Below are 22,127 nucleotides of genomic sequence, written 5' to 3' on the forward strand. Positions count from 1 at the left end.
CCAGACTATTAGATGTTGGGACCAGTGGATGCATGAGGGCACACAAGGCGCCCGGGCTCAGGATGCCCTTAACAGACCACAACTAGAGAGGATAGTTTAATTGTCCAACAAGCATGAGTTGCTCCAACTCTTTCCTTGTCTGGGACCCAGAGACAGGTGGCATCATCGTTTACAGGCCTCTGTCTGTTGGAACCATTTCCAGGTGCTTGGCTAGAGGACAGTTGGTCTCACGATGCAAATTACATGCTCGGCCTTTGACATCCACCATTGCCTCCATTTGCACTGCTGTCGTGAATGATGAAACTGGACTGCTATGCGGTGGAATTGGGTTGTCCTGAGTGACGAATCCAGGTATAGGTTGGGGACTGATAATGGTCTTCTTTTTTTTTTTTTTTTTGTCTGAAGACCTGAGCTCCTCAATTCTGCATTTGCTGTGGAGTGGCCCTCTAACTGGTGTGATTTCTGGGGGCCATTGCGTATAACAGTCACCCTCAGTAGTGGTACGAAGGACAGTGACAGCTCAGTGATATGTTCAGGACATCCTGCAGCCCCATGTTCTCTCTCATGGCGGCTTCCAAGAGGTATTTCCCAGCAGGATAATGTTTGGCCGCACTGCAGGAGTGGTATAGGAATGTCCCCATAACATTATCACACGTCCGCGGCTGCCTGGTCACCAGATGTATCACCAGCAGAACATGTATGGGACCACATGAAATGCCAAATTTGACAGCCTACAAGTTTACATGATCTAGAGGCTGTGACAGCAAATAAGTGTGTGTGTGTGTGTCCATTCTCTTCTCTGCATACTGTTCAGTGAGCAGGGTGTCTCCTTTCCCTGCTCTGCTGTCCTAGTGGTCCCTCTCAAAAGGGAACACTAGCACAAAAATATTGTTTTAGGTCAAGTAGATGTTTTGCATGTTTTATTTTTTTTACAGGAACAAAAAAAAATCTACAGCACTATTTGGCCTGTAAAATAAAAATAGAAAACAAATAAAAACAAAGGGCTTCTTTTTTGACTTTAGTCTTTTTGTCATTGAAATCAATAATAAAACAAACAGATCAGTTTAAATTCAGTTTTTCTGTTCTGAAAATGGAAAGCCCTAACTAAACACATACGCAGGTGTGAAAGGGGCCTAACCTTTTAACATTTCTCATCTGTCTGATTTAGTTAAAAAAATGTTAATACGTCCCTTAAAATCGCAGTCTGTGTATCCATATAAAGCAAATGAGCACTTTTATTGGAATCCTTAATCATAGTTTAGTGTGTTAATACCTGTGGAATCTGTCAGCTGCTGTCCGTACACAGACTCAGGTGCTGTTGGAGTTAGAAAAAAGGGCTCTGCATTTTTATTTTTGAGTATGTATGACCCTGACTATTGATTTATACAGGAGCAACTGCCTTCCCAACAGGGCCTAAATTGGTAAATATCTGACTGTACTATTGTATGAGGCTACCCTGCTGGAACATATGAAAACGTACAAATAGTTGCCGATGGCAAACCTATAACGGTTCATATAGAACTTATTACAATGGCATTAAGTGGCAATTAGTGGCCAGTTTGTAGAACATTACCTCTACATTTCGTTTCCTGGGCAATTTGCTTATAAGTGTGTTCAAGTCATTCTGTTGAGGAAGAGCCGGATGAGATTTAGAGGGTATGCTTAGACAAGACATGTGACGCAGATAGATGTTTTTGGTTTTTTTGTATGGAGGGAGTGTCCCTCCAAGCCAACCATGCAGAGAAAGAGATGGACACGTAAGGTGAGAGAGCCACTGAGTGTAGAGAAGTGACAGAGCTTACAGCAACAGGTTATCGGTGGCTCTTCTGAGGAGGAATCGGTGCTGCTGGAGTCAAAGGAAGCATGCCATATGCTGCACTCGAGAAGTTTTTAAGGGAAACCTTGGCACACTTTGATTACTGAGCTGTGGCCAAACTTTAACATTTTGTAAATAGAGACTGGTCTCTAAGGCAGGACTAGTGTGCCTGCTTAAGAACCGCTAGGACTGAACTTTAAATTCGAAGAGGTCGGCCACCACAATTTTGACCATGGGACTTGTAAGTCGTTGTAACCAATAGGTTGTAGTATTTGCTTTCACCTAGTGCGAATTCTAGTTCCGATAGACTTTCTGGTTTGATAACACATTGTTACATAACCCCGTTAATTGTTTCACTGTCAACCCATTTGTTTCTAATCTATTTAGTAGACACAATGCAAATTGTGTCTTCGTGCCTCCGTGTTCTCTGTCACATCCTGATGCCTTACATAACACTACGGTCCTGTTATATTATACCATGTAATAAGAAAGTTTCAGATTTTTTTTTTTTTTTTTACAAGGAATTAAATCTGCAGTAAAACACCTCATTCATTGTTAATGTTTATGTGGTTCTCATTTCGTGATCCAGTGCAAATCATGTGAATGCTTTTATACTGCTTTAACCAATATTGATCAACTCGTTTCATAGATATTATTCTTAAGCGTTCTTCCCCCAGGCCTGTCTGCCGTTGCATGGCTAGCGTCCCTAGAACTGACTTGAGTCTGCTTGGTACATGTGTTATTGGCTGGCAGCAGTTTTTAGATTCCAGTCTGTTCTGGCAGAGATTATCCACACATCTGTTGAGGGTTTAACCAATAGTCGAGCGCGCTGTGACATCATTGTACATTGCAGCTGCTCCGCATTCCAAATCAAACATTTACTCACAGTTAACAAATTCTGCTTCAACTCTCTCACTCTGCCATGATTATCACTTAGCATTTCACATAAAACCTTAAATGTGATGACTGTAACATCCATAATCTCCAGTCCTTCTGCCAGACATACCCTATGTCCCTCCCGGTTAGAGACATGCCTCTTCTAGAACTGTGATGGTATCAAATTAGATTTCACCAAAGTGTTGTCTAATAGCCTTGGGAGATTTCAGGGAAGTGGGGGTGGCACATACGCTTTGCAAGCCTGCATCTGGGTCATGGGCTGACAGTTGCACCGTCTATACCAGCAATAGCATGCTATATTGGAGGGATAATAGAAACCTATATGGAATACAGTTGAGGTGAAATATTTGATACTGCATGCAGTGTGTCTATACTTTGCAACACAACAACCTCATAATGTAGGAGTGTACTGCAAAATTTAGTAGTGCGCATGTGTATTAGCAGCAGCAGGTATCTCAGCTTTAGCTCTAGCATCCATCTCCTTCCTCCTCCCTGCATACTGTTCAGTGAGCAGGATGACTCCTATCCCTGCTCTGCTGCTCTAGTGTTCCCCCTCATGCAGTGTGTCTATACTTTGAAACTCAACAGGAGTTGCTAGGAATGCTTTTTTTAAGCTCTGGAATACTGTGCTTTGTCTGAATACTGCGCTTTGAAAACCACATATTATCAAAATGAAGTGAATCGCATTGATCCTTGTTGCTTTAACACCTGTCATAGGGTGGGGCTTATCTGTGTTTGGGTACTTTTAGTGCTCAGAAGTCGTCCCAACCATTATTGCTTCTGGACTTTTACACAGGAGTCGTAATTGCGGAGTGCGCCAGAGTTCTCTTCCAGCTGCCTACGACCATTCAAGATAAACTGGTCATTAATATATGAACGACCACTTGTGTACATTGGCCAATAGTCACTTGTTTTTTAGATGAGTTATAAACCAAGTGACCCTTACCCTGATTGGTCCTGTGTTGACACCCTGAGATGCCTGTAATTGCTCTTTTGAGCGATCACTCGCTGGTTAAGGGTACTCTTACATGGGCCAACACTCACTTGTGTGAACTGTCAATTCTTGAAGTTGATGTGTTGGAATAAAGAAAAATAGACAAGTGTGTAAGGATCTGAGGGACTTTGACAAGGGTCAAATGGTGATGGTTACACAACTGATATCTCCAAAATAGCAGGTCTTATAGGGTGTTCCTGGTTAGTACCTACCAAAAGTGGTTAGAGGACAAGCCGTTAACTGTTCTTATGGTCATGGGCGCCCAAGGCTCTTTGTGTGCAGAGAGCGAAGGCTAGCCCATTTGGTTCCATCCCACAGACTAGCTACTATATCACAAATTGCTTCCCTCTGGCTATTATAGCAAGATCTCCAAGCACACAGTGCAAAACCGCTCCTTGAGTATGGGGCCACATAGCCTCAGACTGGTCAGAGGGCCCATGCTGACCCCTGTTCACTGCCAAAAGCACATGCAATGCATGCATGAGCATCAGATCTGGAACATGGAGCAATGCAAGAAGGTGGCCTGATTTGATCAGTATCCCCTTCTTTTACATCATGTGGACGATCAAGTTTGGTGTGCCACTTACCTAGAGAAAAAGGCAAGTCCGCAGAGGGTGTGAGATGCTCTGGGCAATATTTTCTAGGAAGCTTTGGGTCCTGTAACTCATGTGAGTGATACTATGACATGTACCCGTTACGTAGAATATTGTTGACCAAATGCATCCTGTTACGGCAACAGTATTTCCTAATGGCAGTGGTGCCCTCCCTTTGCAGAATAATCCTTCCTGACACATTCGTAAAATTGTTTGAGAATGGATGAGGAACATGACCGTTCCAAGATGATGCGTTTGCCTCAATTTCCCTACATCTTGATGCAGTCGAGCATCTGTGCTGGACAAAATGTCAGTTCCACGTGGCAGCTTAAGGGGCATAAAGGACCCACTGTTAATGTGTTGATGGCCATGAGGCCTTCAAAGTAATAGCACCACCTCTCCTCCGTGCCTTTATGAATATGAAAGGGGAATAGGAGACATTTGGAGAGTCATGTGAGGGTGACACAGGTTCTTGGTATAACCAAAACTTTGTGAGCCTAACCTTGTATATTTAAATAATGAGGGATGTTATTTTAGACCTGAACCAAGGCTGTTGATGCAGCTTGTACAGCAGGTCACATCCATAAAATGGACTTAGTGGCTTCACACCTGCTTTATGACTTTCAATCATAAAGCACTCTGTTCGGTTTTTGGAGCAGAGATATAAAATTAAAATGGAAACAAACGTTTCCCTTTTTTCCCCACTGAGTTCAATGGGTTTTCAAAAAAGCTAAAGCAAATGGAACGCTTTCGGTTTGCTTTCGTTCCATTAAGCTTCAGTTTGTGAATAAATAGCACCGCAGACTGCGTTATTTGTTCATGTAAAGCCTGGAAACAGAACAGAAGCAAACCGAAAGCGTTCCCCTTTACTTCACTTTTTTTTTTAATCTCTTGGAACTTGCTGAGGGGAAAAATGGTAAACCTTTTCTTCTGCTTCAAATATGGAACAGAAAAACAGAATCGTGCCTGGAGGCCTTAATGCCCATGTGAAGGAGCCCTTACCCAACATCCACATTCACACTAGCAAAACCATTGTCAGAGGAGCATGCCCACCCTCAATCTGCAAACACAAGTGTATCTTTCACTTTTAATTATACATTACATCCTAAATTATGCTGTTACCATTGTGTACACGGGTTAATGGCGTTTAATGTATTGCAATTTAGATGTTTAGAAGTTCTCCCCAACAATGATCCACTCTAAGCTGGGGGCTTGCTGCTGCTGAATTTGTGGGACCATTATTGTGCAAGAACCGCCTTGTAGTTAGTTACATAAATATGCCTTTTTTTGTTTAATATTTTTTTTAGTCATTTGGATTACTGTTTTTTGTGATTTTATTTATTTTTTTTAATTTTTTTTTTACTTGATTTCTTTTTTTATTCCATTGGTAATTTTTATATTCTTCTCCTAGGTCTACAATTCAAACAGAGACAGTCAAAGTGAAGGATGTGAGTATCTTGTTCAATCTTTGAAGTTTTGAAATAAATCAAAATATTAACCATTGATACATATGAACATATTGTATATTGTAGCTGTACCAAAGTCTGTTTTCACGTGCCGCATTTTGCATGTTCTTTTTCAGTTGCACATATATAATCCAAACGTTTATACAGTACATACCAGCATTCCTACTACTTGGATTATAATCTAAAGCTAGGAGTGTTATTTGTATTGAAGTTATACTTTGAAATCAACGTGTCTTTTTTTTTTTTTCTGCTTTCTCTCAATGGCTCCTGCACACGAGCATATGCATATATACGGTCACGGTAGGATGGTGTGATTGCGCTGTGAATGGAGCGCTAGCACATGTCATCGCAAGTGTATCCACCCTGCTTAATGTACTCTTTTGAACCAGCTGAGCAGCCTAATTAGTCCCAGGTGTTATCAATTAACACCACAAAATTGCACAGTTACGTAGACTGCTATGGTGCCTTGGGTGCACAAATACGCAAAAAATAGAACATGCTGCATATTTTTTCCCTCAACAGATATACGCACGCAAAAACACTTATTGTTTGCGTGAGTTAAAACTCACAGAAAATCTCCCTAAAAGAAAAAAAATGGGTGAAAAGATGAAAAAAGTGTGTACTTCTAGTTTTGGCATTTCAAAATCATGCCAAAAAAAGATTCTTGGATGTGTGAGGTAAGGCTACATTACAGACGAGCGCAAAAGTCGTGCAAGATGCAGAAATACCACGTGAAAAAAGAAAAGCTAGAATTGATGTGTTCTTTCACCCTGAACCCTCCAAAAATGTACAGTTATACGAGCCCTCGCGTGGTTATGTTGATGGGAAAATAAAGAAGTTATAGCTTTTAAAAGTGGAGATTAAAATCCCCCAAAATTCCCTTGAAGAGAACCCATAACTGATTTATGGTGGTGTTAGGGCAGGTGACGGGGAGCAGGATGCTGTATGTATGTATTTATTTTTATACTCATCCCATTTCTGGATCCTGTGGTGCCCGTCGTCAAATTCCACATGCAGGATGAAAATCTGACCCATAGACTTGTATAGGAGAGCATGTGCACGGGACTCTAAAAAGAGTTGTTTTTTTTCATCCAGTGAGTAAAAAAAACAAAACAGAAAAACAAACCCCTATCTCCGTGTCACACTTCTAACAGCACCACAAGTTTTTTTTTATGGTGCTTTAGGCAGGTGACAGATTACCCCTGGAAGTCGGTGCATGGACAATATAAGCAGACCCATCTCTGCAAACTGTTTAAGGGTGACCGTGCGGGCAGGAGAGCTATGTAGTTATAAAAAGTCCCCACCAACTCCTCAGAGCATGCCCTATGAGCACCATATCTTTTTTTGATTTTGGCACTCCTAGCTGATGACAGGTTCCCTTTAATGGTTTTTGACGCTTTCAGTAAGTCCTAAAAATCTTGTTACTGTTAGAAAGGCTTTTCCATGTAATGTGCAAACGCCGGATGCTAACTGTACGATTTATGTGGATACTTAACTTGGAAGTAACAGGTCAGCCTTTTCCCTTCAAGGTAATGAGCAGAAATGATATTTTCTCAATTCAATAGCAATTTTTTTGAAACCAAAAAATCCCTCTTGCATAAAACCTTTCCTGCACTTCTCTTTGTGGTTTGATTCTGAGATAGCTTGAGGTTTCTGATGACTTTTGCAGCGTGCTGGGCAGAATCGTGTTTTCACTCTACATAGTTATTATGGGAGATTGCCATAGACCGCACTGTGTAGTGAAAATATGCGCGGCATGCAGTTTATCTGCTCAGTGCTATTTACTATTGTAATAGGAATTGTAGGCTCGTTTATCGAAACTGTGGTAAGTTTTATATTGGATCTCTAATATTTGACAAAAATGATGGCACTCTATGGCAAGTGTTGACCTATTATGTTACCACTCGATTGGTAATTGATACAAATGTTTTTGAGAGTTGTTTTTTTTTTTTTTTCCCCCCCCTCCAGTGTTCTGGCTCAATAGGAAGTTTCCTTAGAGGCTTTACACAGACAGCTATTGTCCAAATACTTGCTCGATAGTGTCACCCTTCTGGTGGTCATGTTTACAAGGAGCAAGTGTTTCTTGCTTTCGATCGAGTATTTGTCCGAGTCACTTAGTTTTCAGCTCACCTAAAAATAGTCGCTGGCTTATTAAACAGGCAATCCTTTGTCTCTCAAGGACTAGCCAATAACTTTGTAGGGAGGTGTGCGCTTCAAGTGACCGTGAAAACTAAAAAGTAGCAACAATTGCTTTGTACGTCAACAACTCACTTTAGTGACTGAGCGGCTATTTGGACAGTAGTTCTGGATGTGAAGGGTTTACTTTCTCTGCATTTCTCGAAGGACACTTAAAGAGCTGCATTGTAAACTCTGTCAGCCAAGTTTTGGTATTTCAGCTCATATAGTGTTTAACTTGGATGCATAACAATGAGTCTCGGGTTTTACTAGAAAGGTGGTAATGTTTTATAGTGCAGTCTCGTTAGCTTGCTGGGAATCATTGGGTCATTTGGAAGTTTTTTGTTTTCGATCAAGCATCCAAGGTCAGGATATGGTAATCATAAGCATACCAAGACAACCGGGATGTTTACTCCACTGGTTGGGTGGGAAAATGTAACATTTGCATTGCTACATCCAACGGTAGATTATACTTAAAGGGGTTGTCCCGCGCCGAAACGGGTTTTTTTTTTTTCAACCCCCCCCCCCCGGTCGGCGCGAGACAACCCCGATGCAGGGAGGTAAAGAAAGCTTACCGGAGCGCTTACCTTAATCCCCGCGCTCCGGTGACTTCAATACTTACCGCTGAAGATGGCCGCCGGGATCCTCTGTCTCCGTGGACCGCAGCTCTTCTGTGCGGTCCATTGCCGATTCCAGCCTCCTGATTGGCTGGAATCGGCACGTGACGGGGCGGAGCTACACGGAGCCTGCATTCTGCACGAACGGCTCCATAGAAGACTGCAGAAGACCCGGACTGCGCAAGCGCGGCTAATTTGGCCATCGGAGGGCGAAAATTAGTCGGCACCATGGGAACGAGGACGCCAGCAACGGAGCAGGTAAGTAAAAAACTTTTTATAACTTCTGTATGGCTCATAATTAATGCACAATGTATATTACAAAGTGCATTATTATGGCCATACAGAAGTGTATACCCCACTTGCTGCCACGGGTCAACCCCTTTAAGGTTTCACTGCATTTTCTTGTAGTGGAAAAAGTAACCTATTCTGCAAAGATTCTTATCTAATTTCTCTCAAACAGGGTGATGATTGCTAAGATCCGAGAATTCAGGCGATCGTTGTCCCATGTACAAGTGGTCATCATGAGGATGCCGAGCGTGAAATTGCTCATTTATTGGAGTCTCTTGGTTTTTAGCTTCCCTAAAAACCAAGTGACTGTCGGGTTGTGTAAACAGGAGTTGCTCAGTGTTTGAGCAACTGCCTGTTTGTAGTGAATGGTCAGAATGATCTCCGGTCTGATCCTCCTCCATTCACAGAACGACTATCGCTCCTGTGTAAAGCACAGGAGCAACACTCGGTGGGATGGCTGTTGGTTGCTAATACGCCTGACAGTCCTCCTGTGTATCGGGACCTTTAGACACATACAGATGCACATACGGTGTAATAGATTAATTGGCTTTCCATCAGTGTGGGAGGAAACCCAACTACTTATAGGAAAATCAGGCAGAGGGACCATATAAATTAAAGTGAATCTCTGATCCTGGACAAATAAGGATGGCCACACCACTTCTTGGGCTACCGGTTGCACTAAGTGCAAGTTTTTCCTATGCGTACCTGGGTTGACTCCTAGACTCTTAAAACATACTGATACAACCTTTATCCAGGACCAGAGCTTCACTTGAGACATTGCCTGAATTTGGAGCTAGGACAAAGTCCTTTATGCAGTAATGCTAGTTATGCACACAAGATTTCTGTCGCCCAAATCCCTCCAAAATCTTTACTTTTTCACGGTTTTGTATTTTACCTTTCAATTTGGGATTGTGAATTGAATGAATTTCCATATGAGTTCTTAATATTGTTTACACTAAATACAAGCAGTCTTGGGAAATCTGCGAGTAATGAAGCCACGTATTGCCTTGTCTGGTTTCTTTTTGTGTCCCTTTTAAGAACTCTAGCGATTTTTAAGCTACGTTCACAATTGACAAAGTAATTCCTAAGACTTCAAACCTATTACATAACTCTCAATGTGGTTGTCTGCGGCATGTGCATGGCTTTCTGCAAAACCCTTTCGTATGAATGAGACAGTTCCAGAGCTTGATGCAATAGATCTGCTACAAATTAGCATTTCCGTAGTTTGTAGATCTCTTCCCCCCCCCCCCCCTTTGCCCCCTCAGTTTTTTTTTGTTTAAATTGTCCATTTTCAGAAGTATACGGATTACCAGTGTACGCTTTTCTTTGGTGGCTTCCCAGTGTTAAATTAACTTAAGTCTATACTTTACCCTAGTTTTTTTTTTTTTTTTTAAACATATGAATGTTGGTGTTTTTAAAAGGAATGCCATCAGCTTTATTTTATTCTTTTTACGAATTAAAACACTATTTTCAAATCTGTTTTTACTTTTCTGATTGAAATTTTTTTTTTAAATCCTATAGTCTGTATATAATTATGGGGTTGGCCATCTTGCCTGAGCTGCTGCTAACACACAGAGATATGCTTTACAGTAACCATATGGACCATAGGAGCCTGTAGACTGAAGATGACTCATTGACTTCTACAAGGGTGTACTAGGCATGTTCTGGGATCTGTCAAGAGGTGGTTATGCAAGGAGGAGGAAGTTGGAAGTTGTGACCATCACCTATTTTGAATGGTGGATCTTGTAGTCTGTCCACGGGCAATTTGTCATAGTGTGACCCACGGTGATAAATCGTACGCAGAGCAAGCATGACACGCTTTCCATAGGATACCTGGAAAGCGCAGCCCAATGTACACGATGCCGCGACTTGCTACAATTCTCCGCAATGAACCTATCATTAAGATGGGTTAATCTTGGAAAATCACGGTAACATTAGTGCTTGGCGAAATATCACTCGCGATATTTCGTCCCGCCCATAGACACTCAGCCTTAAACAGGTAGAGACCTCATGCATGAGACATTTAAAGTGCACCCCAATAGATACCATTTGTTCCATATTTCTAAACCTAACATGGACAGACAGGCAGTGAATATATAGTCAGGCATATATGTAAAAGAAACAAAAAACGCACGTACCTTCAAATATTGCGTGAGACCTCTCCTCGATGGATCGATGGACTCATTCTGGGTTGCCCGTTGAGGAGTCTGAGCCACAATGTTCCACACAGCCACCTGTCATTTACATGCGCCCAGATGCCATGGCACAATCGCTCCTGCATTACCTATATAAGAAAGAATTGCGCATGCGTTCACCTGGATGTGACACAAAGTTTGGCACATCGAGGAGAAGCACACGCTTTTGGGACTTTTTTATATAGTTTGGATATTCTAGAAATGTCTCAGATGGGTAATACCCTTCTGGACCTTGAGAGTGGTTCGGTATGAGAGCATGGCCCCTAGTCCAGAAAAAGTTGGGCACCCCTGCTTTAAGTGGTTATCCAGGGAGGCTATATATATATATTTTTTTTTAAAGGGGTTGTCCCGCGGCAGCAAGTGGGTCTATACACTTCTGTATGGCCATAATAATGCACTTTGTAATATACATTGTGCATTAATTATGAGCCATACAGAAGTTATAAAAAGTTTTATACTTACCTGCTCCGTTGCTGGCGTCCTCGTTCCCATGGAGCCGACTAATTTTCGCCCTCCGATGGCCAAATTAGCCGCGCTTGCGCAGTCCGGGTCTTCTCCTGTCTTCTATGGAGCCGCTCGTGCAGAATGCAGGCTCCGTGTAGCTCCGCCCCGTCACGTGCCGATTCCAGCCAATCAGGAGGCTGGAATCGGCAATGGACCGCACAGAAGAGCTGCGGTCCACGGAGACAGAGGATCCCGGCGGCCATCTTCAGCGGTAAGTATTGAAGTCACCGGAGCGCGGGGATTAAGGTAAGCGCTCCGGTAAGCTTTCTTTACCTCCCTGCATCGGGGTTGTCTCGTGCCGACCGGGGGGGGGGGGGGGGGGGGTTGGAAAAAAAAAAAAAACCCGTTTCGGCGCGGGACAACCCCTTTAAATCAAAAACTGTGTGCGGTGGTAAGATATATAAAAGACCTATTCACCTTCTGCACTCCCCTCTGCTTTCATTCTGCATGTTCATTTCCTTGCTTCACTTCAATCCTGGATGTAGGGATCTGGCGATGGCACTAGCTTACTCTAGCCAATGCACTCACATGACCTGGCATTGTAACGTCTTCACGTTGCAGCACCCAGAAGTGAAGATGGGTGGGCACTATGTACATGTGAACAAAGGTGGCACGAGGGAGCCGGGAAATGGCTGTCTTCTTTTAAAAAAAAAAAAAAAAAATTTCCTTTTTTATACCTTTTTTTATTTATTTTTTTTAAACTTTGAGTTTACAAATGTCATTTACCTACACATATTACATAATAGGTCGCTGCTAAGTCCTGAGATGATATGACATTTCAGGTTACAGTTTCTACATTGGCATGGCTGTGATGGCTGGTATCGAGCTGTGGCCTGTCTGACATTTCAAGCAATGCAAAGTTTATTCATTTCAGGAACCAACCTATTCTGACCAGAGTTCCCCTTCCACGCCTTATATTTATGGACAGCGATTAATTTTAAAAGCACTATTTAATTCTATTTACTTTATTTAACGATTAGACCAAATTCCTAATTTTGTTACTTTCCGGTTTTATCGGCACGTTTCGGTTTGCTGCACCAATGCAGTCTAAATGCACTTAGTTTGCACTTCCCGATAATTCTTCAATGTTTAGCATGGTAGAAGTATACTATATATAGGAGCAGTTTAAGATGGAAGGTGGGCCTGTGGCTGCACAGACTGCGGAGTGTCAGCATTCATCAGCGAACAAGTTGTCTTCAGCAATGCCGAGCTTCCACTGAATTAGGCTGCGGCTCTAGGGAGACAGATAAAGTCAAATCTTTTGTACTGAAGCTTAGCAAACAAGCTCCTAGATATAAGCTCTTGTCCCTGTAGTGCCTCATTAAAAGTCAAATTAGAAGCCGATAAAAGCTGCTTGGATATTTAATTAGATATTATTTCTTGCGATTAAAAGGGTAGAAGCCTGCAAAAGATTCCCTGACCTTTCATGATCTGAGCTGAACAGGAAGCTGACGTCTTCAGTTACTAGCTTATGGGAATTACGCTCATCCTTTCCATCTGCATGGATCTGAAAACTTAAGCTAACTTTGATGGCTATTCGATCTAGGAAGCGGTTATCGAATGATGGTTTAAAAAATTAGGTAAAATGTAGGTTTTCTTACTATACACTATGTTCATCGTCTCTAGAATATAAAAAATATTAAGTCTTCAAATGCCATGTCGGTTATACGAATCTGACGGTGTAGTAGATCTTCTTACACCCTCTATTAAAGTGTGCGTAAACTTTCAAGTAGGTTTCCATAATAAGCTGTTTTTTGTACATGAGCAATAGTGTTTCTGAACATTTATGGCTTGTATCCCGTCTTTCTAGATTTACTTTCTACCAGCTGACAATCTGTCCTGTATACAGTGCATGCAGAGCTGATCCTGCGCCTCTATCTCTCATATAAAGAGAAGTGTAGATGTGAATCTAATATCTCTGAGGCCAGTTTCAAACAGCCGAAAATCTCGTGTGCGATTAGTGTGATACGGGACTCAAAAATCTCGCCCAAATATGGACCCCATTCTTTTGAATGGAGTTATATGTATGAGCATGGCATGTTCTATCTTTTCGCATTCATCGGAAAGCATCGCCCATTGTTTTCAATAGGACAGTAAAACACTTTGCATGCCATGCGATGTGCACGCAATTGCAATGCAAGGTTTTCCATTGAAAAAAATAGGAAATACTTGCCAACCTTTTAACGCACCTGAAAGCCGCGCCAGGGGATTGCTACTTCACAAAAGTGATGGGAGGCGGTTTTGTCAGAAAAAAACACCTTGCATCGACATGAAAACGCACGTTGGTGAGTGCGATATCGGGCCCAGTTTCTTGGTTTGATATTGCACTTGCCCGTGTGTAGGTAGGCTGAGTCAGAAAAACACTTATCCATTTAGTCTTGTCTGACTCTTGGATACTCTGTAGGTCAGTCCTCTCCATGCTTCTCTGTGGCTTCTTTCAATTGCCTGATGTCCATTCCCATGTTCTCCTTGATGGTGTCCAGCCAACTTGTCTTTTTTCTTCCTGGTTTCCTCTTACCACTGACCGTTCCAAGTAGTATCTCTTTTTCCAGCAAATTCGCCCTCCTCCTTTGTCCAAAGTAAGTCCATCTCTGCCTCGTGATCTTGCCTTTCAGGAACACCTGTGGGTTGATGCGGTCCAGGACGGCTGTGTTGGTGACCATGTTTTTGCAGGAGATTTGTAGTTTTGTCCAACACCACAGCTCGAAAGTGTCAATTGTTCTTCTATCCGTAATGTTCATTTCTCTCAGCCATATATTGTAATCAGAAAGATGATGACTGGATTTAACCTTCATTTGATAGTGACTGCTATATCCTTGCACTTCCATATTGAGGCCATGCTCACCATGACCGTACGCCCCAGTGCTATTTGACGCTTTATCTCACCTGTCAAGCTTGCACTATAATCAATGAGGGAGACAAGGAATTAAAAACTATTAACCACTTTGATTTCCACATTGTTGATCTTAGTGGACTTCCTTGTTGGTCATTGTCATGATCTTTGTCTTGATGTTCAGGTGAGGTTCCATCTTCTTGCATTCTTCTTTTTTGCTTCAGGATCAGCATCTTCAGATGCTTTGCTGTCTCTGCTACCAGGGTCGTATCGTCAGCGTATTTTAAATGATCAGGGTATTGGGTTGAAAATGGGTGGAAGAACCATACTAAATCTAAGTCCAGCCGCCTCATGATGACCTTCGCATAGAGGTGGAAAAGGAGATGGGATACATTCTTGTCCTATGCCCTTTTTGATCTTGAACGATTCTGCATCTCCATACCTGGTTCACGCCGTGTCTTGATTGCTGTAGAATGACCTGATCAATGTGATCTGGTGTGCTGGTACTTTTACCTTACTCAGTGTTTCCCAAAGCTTATCATGCTCAACACAATTGAAAGCCTTGGTGTAATCAATGAAACACAGCTAGACCTTCTTCTAATACACTCTTGCCTTTTCCATGATCCACCTCAGGTTTGTGATGTGGTGACGGGTCCCTCTGCTCTTGCAAAATTCAGCTTGAACACTAGGAAGTTCCTGGTTAAGGATATTGCCCAAGTGCTTCTGGGTGATTTTCAGAAGCACCTTGCTGGCGTGGGTTGGAGTGATTGTTCTATAGTTTCCACTGTCCTTGACATCTCCCCTCTTTGGCAGTGAGATGGAAACTGATCTTTTCCAGTCCTATGCCCATGTACAGGTACTCCAGATTGCCCGGCATAGTGTAGCCAAGTGCTGCTCCTGGGACTGGTTTGAGCAGCTCTGCAGGGATTCCATTGATGCCGGGTGCTTTGCTGTTTGGCAGCTGTCTCATTGCCCACTCCTCTTCATTTTCCAGCAGGTCTAGTTCCAGATCCTCTTGGCCCCCATGTTCTTCTGGGTGGTCACTGCTGGTGACCACCATCTATTCTTGATGTCCTGCTTGTCACTGATTTCATTCCTGTTATGGTTCTTGATGACCGCTTGGCCGTCGGAAAAGTCTGTAGTCAATCGTTTCAGATCTTCCTATGCAGTTAGAGCCCTGCATGTATATTGATTGGAACTATTGAAGTGAGTTGCTAAATTCTAGCCTGATTAGGTATATATGTTGAAGGCCCGAGTTGACACATGCCTTGCTGCTGCCACTTTAGAGAAACCGATATTCAAGATCTAAAATGCTAATTGTTATTTACCCTTTCCATTCTATTATCACAGCTTGTGTTCCAGAAATTACCATCACCTCAAGAAGGATGTTCTATAACACTATATTATGATCTAGCGTTCAATTACGCACACTCTTCTACAGAGTGCTATGTAACCTACCTCGTAATGTTTATATTTAAGTAAAAACTGTTTATTGCTTCCACAAACCTGCCTCCGTTACAGCCGTGGCATCACAACCACTCACCTGTTACCTGCTGGAGGTTTGGAGAGGAGTTGGACACTGTGGTCTACTACATTATTTTATACTCCAAATATAGCAGAAACTTACAGAATCCTTGTCAAACTGTCACCAAAATGGTGTTTGTCTGATTAATGCAAGTGAAAAATGCTGTGAGAATGCTCCCTTGGGGTTCCTTCACACGTGTGATAAAATCGCACCATCTATAGTGAGTGAAAACGCAGAATTATAAAAAAAAATATTAAAAAAAAGAGTGTGTCCTGTTCTGCATTTTCTTTATCTCCCATGTTTCCCTAAGGAGCCTCCTTTTTATCACATCGCACAAACTTGTGATTTTCGTGTAATGCGGTTTTAACATTTTAAACTCCTATTGTCTAATGCAAGAAAATCGCAAGCAGCAGCTATGTTCTTACAAGAGAAAACCTCACGGACGCTCAGATATCTCATGGGTAAAATTGCGATCACCAGTGTGAAGGAGCCCTTACAGATGCAGGAGATTTCACCACTAATCAAATGCAGTGGCTGGGACAATACACAACAATTACAACTCCAATTCCAAAAAAAGTTGGGATGCTGTGAAAAATGTAAGGGAAAAAAGAGCAATGATTTGAATGGTATATGGAAATCTTCTATAACCAATGTTTACTGACCATAGAACATTGAACACATAGAAATTGATGGCAGCCACACATCTCACAAAAGTTGGGACCAGGGTAACAAAATGCTGGAAAAGTGGTATTAATAGAAAATTGACCCTCCAGCTGTTTTTCATTAAGTCACATAACTGTGTATAAAGAGCATATTAAAGAGGCAGAGTCTCTCAAAAGCAAAAATGGTAAAAGGTTAATAAATCAGTGGAAAAACTGCATCTAAATGGGGGCCTCAGGCAATGGCATTACCCGCGAATGCATTCTTCCTAAAGGCCCATTTACACTGAGCGATGATCGCTCAAAAATCGCTAAAAGCGATCGTTTGAGCAATCATCGTTGCGTCTAAACACGCGGCATCGTGCACTGCTAGGTGATTGTTAAATTTAGTCCCATCTAAAAATCGTCCTTCAGCCTTATCAGCAGTTCTCCACGGGGAGTGCTGATAGCATTGTTTCCCCCTGGAGAACAAAGGAACTGATTACAGATAAGAGCCATCAAACTATTAACTGCTTTCAGTGAAGGCTTCATTTGCACACTAAATTGCTATTAAGTAGCTGAGTAGCTACTTAATAGTTTATGCTAAATGATCGCTCAAAGCTGTAACTCAAACTGTTGTCTGAGCGATCATCGCTCCGTGTACTTAAGAGTTCTCACTAATTCCCATACTGGCACTCAAAGAAATGACCCATTTCTTTCGCAATTTCATATCTTGAGGTGTCCATAAAGTAGAAAGCAATGCTTGGCCTGAGATCTGCTTGACATCTGCCAGCAATCAATGTGCCTACCCACGGTACACAATATTCTATGCTGCTTTGTGGGAATCTCTTTGCTTAAAATTCTAAGGGGTGATTTTTTTTTCTCTCTAGAATAGTGCCCCATCTGTCCATAGGTGGTGTATGGCATTGCAGCTCCACCTCACCAGTTGCTAATCCTGGACAAAAAAATGTGAAGTCTCCCACACAGCACAACACCTACTTCTAGAAGCTCACCTGAGCGGGTAGTGGTAATGTTTTAAATAATCCAGTTTAATTGTTGCCTTTGCTATGACTGCACACAAAGGGCTTCTTGAAACCAAGGATCAGTAAAAGTAAGGGGAATCCCCGCAGCTGAAAGGTTCAGTCCCCGGACAGAACCAAACAGTGCTGGGTGGATCCCACTGAAATATTATGGGGTCTGCCTGCTTTCCGCCCGGCTTCTGGACAGAAGAAAAAGCGCAGCATGCTGCGCTTTTTCTTTAGGTATTTTCAGGCGAATGTGCCATGGAACCTTCTGCTAGAGTTCCGATGCGGATGTGAAAGCTGCCTAAGTCCGCCTGCACACGGGTGGATTTGCATTGGAGAATCCGGAGTGGGCGCCTGCCTCCAGATTCTGCAGCAAATGCGACCCATAACATGCTATGGCAAAACGCGATTTCCTCTACATGAGCGAAAATCGATTGCTATTTTCCGCTTGCGAAGGAGAAATCTCAGCCGTCCGCCCCACGACTCTTCCACCACCATTATTGCGAAAAGGTTGTGGAATCTGCGTCATTGCCTAGCTAAGGTGTGGCGTAATCTGTAAGGCGCATCCGCAGCACAGATTAGAAGACGGCGGACAGGTATGCTGGGGTCTCTGGGTCGGGCACAGGGTCCTGCATGTGGAATCAGATCCCGCCATGTGCAAGTGGCCTACAGCAAAGTTGCTTTAAAGTATATGCACCTTTATTTGTGTAATGTCGGGCTATCCGGTTGAAGAAATGCATGGAAGGTAAGTAAAGGATTTAAAATGGAGATGTGCCTACATAGAATTCCAGACAGCGAGGTTCTTTACGGCGTAGACGTCTAGGCGACAGTCTATTAAATATAAGATCATATCTTGTCGAAAATAATGTAAGATCCCTGCAGACTTCCACGTTCCTCACCTCTATTCAATAAATGCAAACAAGAAAAAAGTTAGTCAAAGGTCTTCACTTTGTGTAATGTTCATTTGTGGAAATGGAATCCGAATAACACTGGGAGAAATCCCAGCTATAGAAAGGCTTAATTGAGTCTTCTATTTCATCAGTTTGACGGTTTCAGATCTCGCTTTCAGGATGTGAGCTGAATGCCTTCAGGGTATCATAATTCTGTACAAAATAAATATTTTATCTCTTTCTAATAAATTCCCAGACGAGCTTTCACTTTGCAGCACTTCAGTATAATAGAGGTCGGTTTGTGAAAGTAATAAGATCCTATTGCTATTCCACTGGGATGAATAGATTTGGTCATGCCTGGTTGCTACTTATCACAGTTTCAAGCATTTCATTTCAGGGGTCTAACAAGTGTAAGAATTTTGGTCTCGTATAGACACCGTAGATGCATGCTTTTAAAGTAGTGCTACCTACTATTGTGTATACCACAAGCACTAGAAATGACCTTTTAGCTTCCAGCAGGGTTAGTGAAGATAGGCTTATTCTGAAATTGAGCTTTTCTATTCGAGAACTTTCTCTTTAAAGACAAGGCACCACGGGTAAAAAAAAAGCCATTTGGTTTTTAAAGTTAGTGAACAGTGAATAGAACACGAAAACCATACTCCCATGTTTGCACTGGTAATCCTCTTATGCTATTAGACCAAACCTCAAAGTAAAATAAAAAAAAGGCCTCCACGGTACATCCACAGGTTGCAGACACGTTTGAGGATTCTTGTAGGCAATTTCGCTGCAAAAAAAATCCTCAGTGTTTTTTAGTACAAGCAACGTGTATGAGATTTCAAGAAATATCATCCACATGCTGTGGAAAAAAAATCCGACGGGTAAATTGATGGATTTTAAAGCTGTATCATGTCAATTTATGCTGCGGGTCTTCACCTTTTTCAAATGAGAGGATGAAATCCACGTCAAAACCTGCCACCCATGTGGACCTACTCTTAAAACTAGAAGGATATGTAACTGGGCAAAGCAATACTAACCAAAAAATGTATTTTTTTTTTTCGGGCAAATTTTGTTGACTTGAATCAATGGGAGCGGATGCCTTCTATTAGACCTCTGGGACGTTTGCCTTTTGACACCATGGTTGGACACAGAAGTGTAATAGGAGGCAGTGCTTCCATTTATTTCAATGGGGGTAAAGCCATCTATGGCAGCATCTGGCCGCATATTAGCCTATTACTCCCCACTTCTACACAAGACAACCTAAACAGCCAATCACCATGAACCAGCCAAACCAAATAACCAATTACCATGAATCAGGCAACTCAAATAACCAATCACCGGGAATGAGTAAATCTAAACAACCAATCAGGTTGCAAATGGTGTGCATTTGGGGAGTAATATAGATATATGCCATCTGGCCCTGCTACATTGAGAGCAGACTGGGCAATCCTGAGTAGACTGGCTCTGGCAATTAACTATTGGTGACCTATCCATCAGGTTCTCTAGTCTATATGGAGCCAGATACATATGTACATTTTTATGTGAACACGTGTTCATAGTTGTGGTTTTGTTCAACAGAGTGTTGTAAAAAAGTGCTATAAAAAGTTACGCAAGTCTTCTGATTGATACTGGTATCTGACCTATTCCAAACTATCTCTTTCCCACTAGCTGCCCAACTGGACAGTACTGGCTTCAGCATCATCCGGAAGTGTATCCAAGCTGTGGAAACGAGAGGTGAGCACTTGAACCACTTTCCAACAGATGGCATAAAGCTTAGGTCAACTTGGTGATACAGGCTACACAGATGGCTGCAGCATTGTTTCTCTCTCACCTGTTCAGGAAACTAAGTCAGATTAGTCATTAGTAGGGAAGTGCAGCTAAAAATCTGAAATAGCTGGTACATTTGTACTTCTGGTTAGTTGTATCCACTTTTTGTCTACATTGTTAATTTAAAAGGAAATTGACATAGAGGAACAAAATACCGTACCAGGAGAAACTAAAGTTCAGCCTCATTCTGTGATTGTAACTTGGCTATAATGCTTCATTAGTGCTGCATCAAATGTCTGATAACTAAGCTACCTACTGTCAAATGTAATGGCTAATTTACAGCCATTGGACGTGCTGGATTAAAATAATCCACTTAATTGTAGTGACAAATCGTTATCAGGACTGCCGGGGTGTAGCGGGGAGGGCAGCGGACTGCCGGGGTGTAGCGCGGAGGGCAGCGGACTGCCGGGGTGTAGCGGGGAGGGCAGCGGACTGCCGGGGTGTAGCGGGGAGGGCAGCGGACTGCCGGGGTGTAGCGGGGAGGGCAGCGGACTGCCGGGGTGTAGCGGGGAGGGCAGCGGACTGCCGGGGTGTAGCGGGGAGGGCAGCGGACTGCCGGGGTGTAGCGGGGAGGGCAGCGGACTGCCGGGGTGTAGCGGGGAGGGCAGCGGACTGCCGGGGTGTAGCGCGGAGGGCAGCGGACTGCCGGGGTGTAGCGCGGAGGGCAGCAGACTGCCGGGGTGTAGCGCGGAGGGCAGCGGCTGGGGGATTTGTCCCAGGAATAATGGCCCTTTTACATTGAACAATAATTGTTCAGGTTCTAGGTGGATCGCGGGAATCTGAAAGATTCAGATTAAATGCCGGCAGTGACTCGACAAACGATGATTCGTTTGCCTTTAGTTTTTGCAGGCATTAAGGATAAAATGATGAACATAGATGAATGACTGTTTACTGTGAATGGAGGCAGACTGTCATAAGTGATCTCCCACCTGCTCCACCTTCATTCACGGAGCGGTGATCACTCCTGTGTGAATGCACAAGATCAGTTATTGCTGAGGCTTCCCGCGCAAAAGAACCTTTAGGTAAAGATGTGGAGGAGGAAGATTTTTGGGAATCCGTTTTTCTACCCCTCACCCTTCTGCCTGTGTGCATCAAGCCACAACAACTAGAGGACTGTGTCTTGTAGTCGTTGTAGTAGTCATGTAAATGAGAATGCGTTTTACTCTTTTTTTTTTTTAAGTTAATGTAAACTCCTAGGATGCCGCACTGATTCTTTGTCCTGGATCAGCAGGGGTTTCAGCATTGGGTTCCCCACTGATTTTAATACTTTTGACATGGTTTTATGACAAGTCAAAAGTTGGAAGTGCAGCTGCACTTTTGCGGCTTTAAATGTTTTGTTTTCAACCACCTGCAATAAACATAGGATGGCATGTCAAAGTAACGCCTACTATTCAACATTAGCAACAGTGAGTTATATATATATATATATATATATATATATATATATATATATATATATATATATATATATATATATATATATATATATATATATATATATATATATATATATATATATATATATATATATATATATATATATATTATATATAATATATATAATATATATTGCACAAAAGTCTTTTGGGGTTATAAATATTTCGTTTTTTTAATGGTTGTTCTCTTATGGCTGAGGAAGACCCCAGAATGGAGTGAAACATGTAAATTTTTTTAAGGAACAGGCTTAAAGGAACAGCTCCTGTTTTTAGATGGTTATATTCCTCTTGATTAGTTTATCCAGATGTTCACTCCTGGGAGAAGCTCCTACATGGAGCAGGAAGGCTAACCGCTTCTTTATATTGGGCTTATGGAGGCTACCTTCTATTTGATAAGTGCTTCTGTTTTGT

General features: G+C 42.3%; 1 protein-coding gene across 3 annotated transcripts in view; it reads left to right on the forward strand.

Annotated features, from left to right (window-relative positions):
• Window positions 1-22,127, forward strand: part of ARHGAP26 (Rho GTPase activating protein 26) — a 311,322-nt gene that overhangs the window by 112,275 nt on the left and 176,920 nt on the right. For all 3 annotated transcript variants that reach the window (XM_066591243.1, XM_066591246.1, XM_066591244.1), the window contains exons 12-13: window positions 5,712-5,748; window positions 20,122-20,187. In XM_066591243.1, the coding sequence (XP_066447340.1) occupies window positions 5,712-5,748; window positions 20,122-20,187 (103 nt within the window). The remainder of the gene's footprint in view (window positions 1-5,711; window positions 5,749-20,121; window positions 20,188-22,127) is intronic.

Source organism: Eleutherodactylus coqui, chromosome 2 (assembly GCF_035609145.1).
Source record: "Eleutherodactylus coqui strain aEleCoq1 chromosome 2, aEleCoq1.hap1, whole genome shotgun sequence".
Lineage (NCBI taxonomy): Eukaryota > Metazoa > Chordata > Amphibia > Anura > Eleutherodactylidae > Eleutherodactylus > Eleutherodactylus coqui.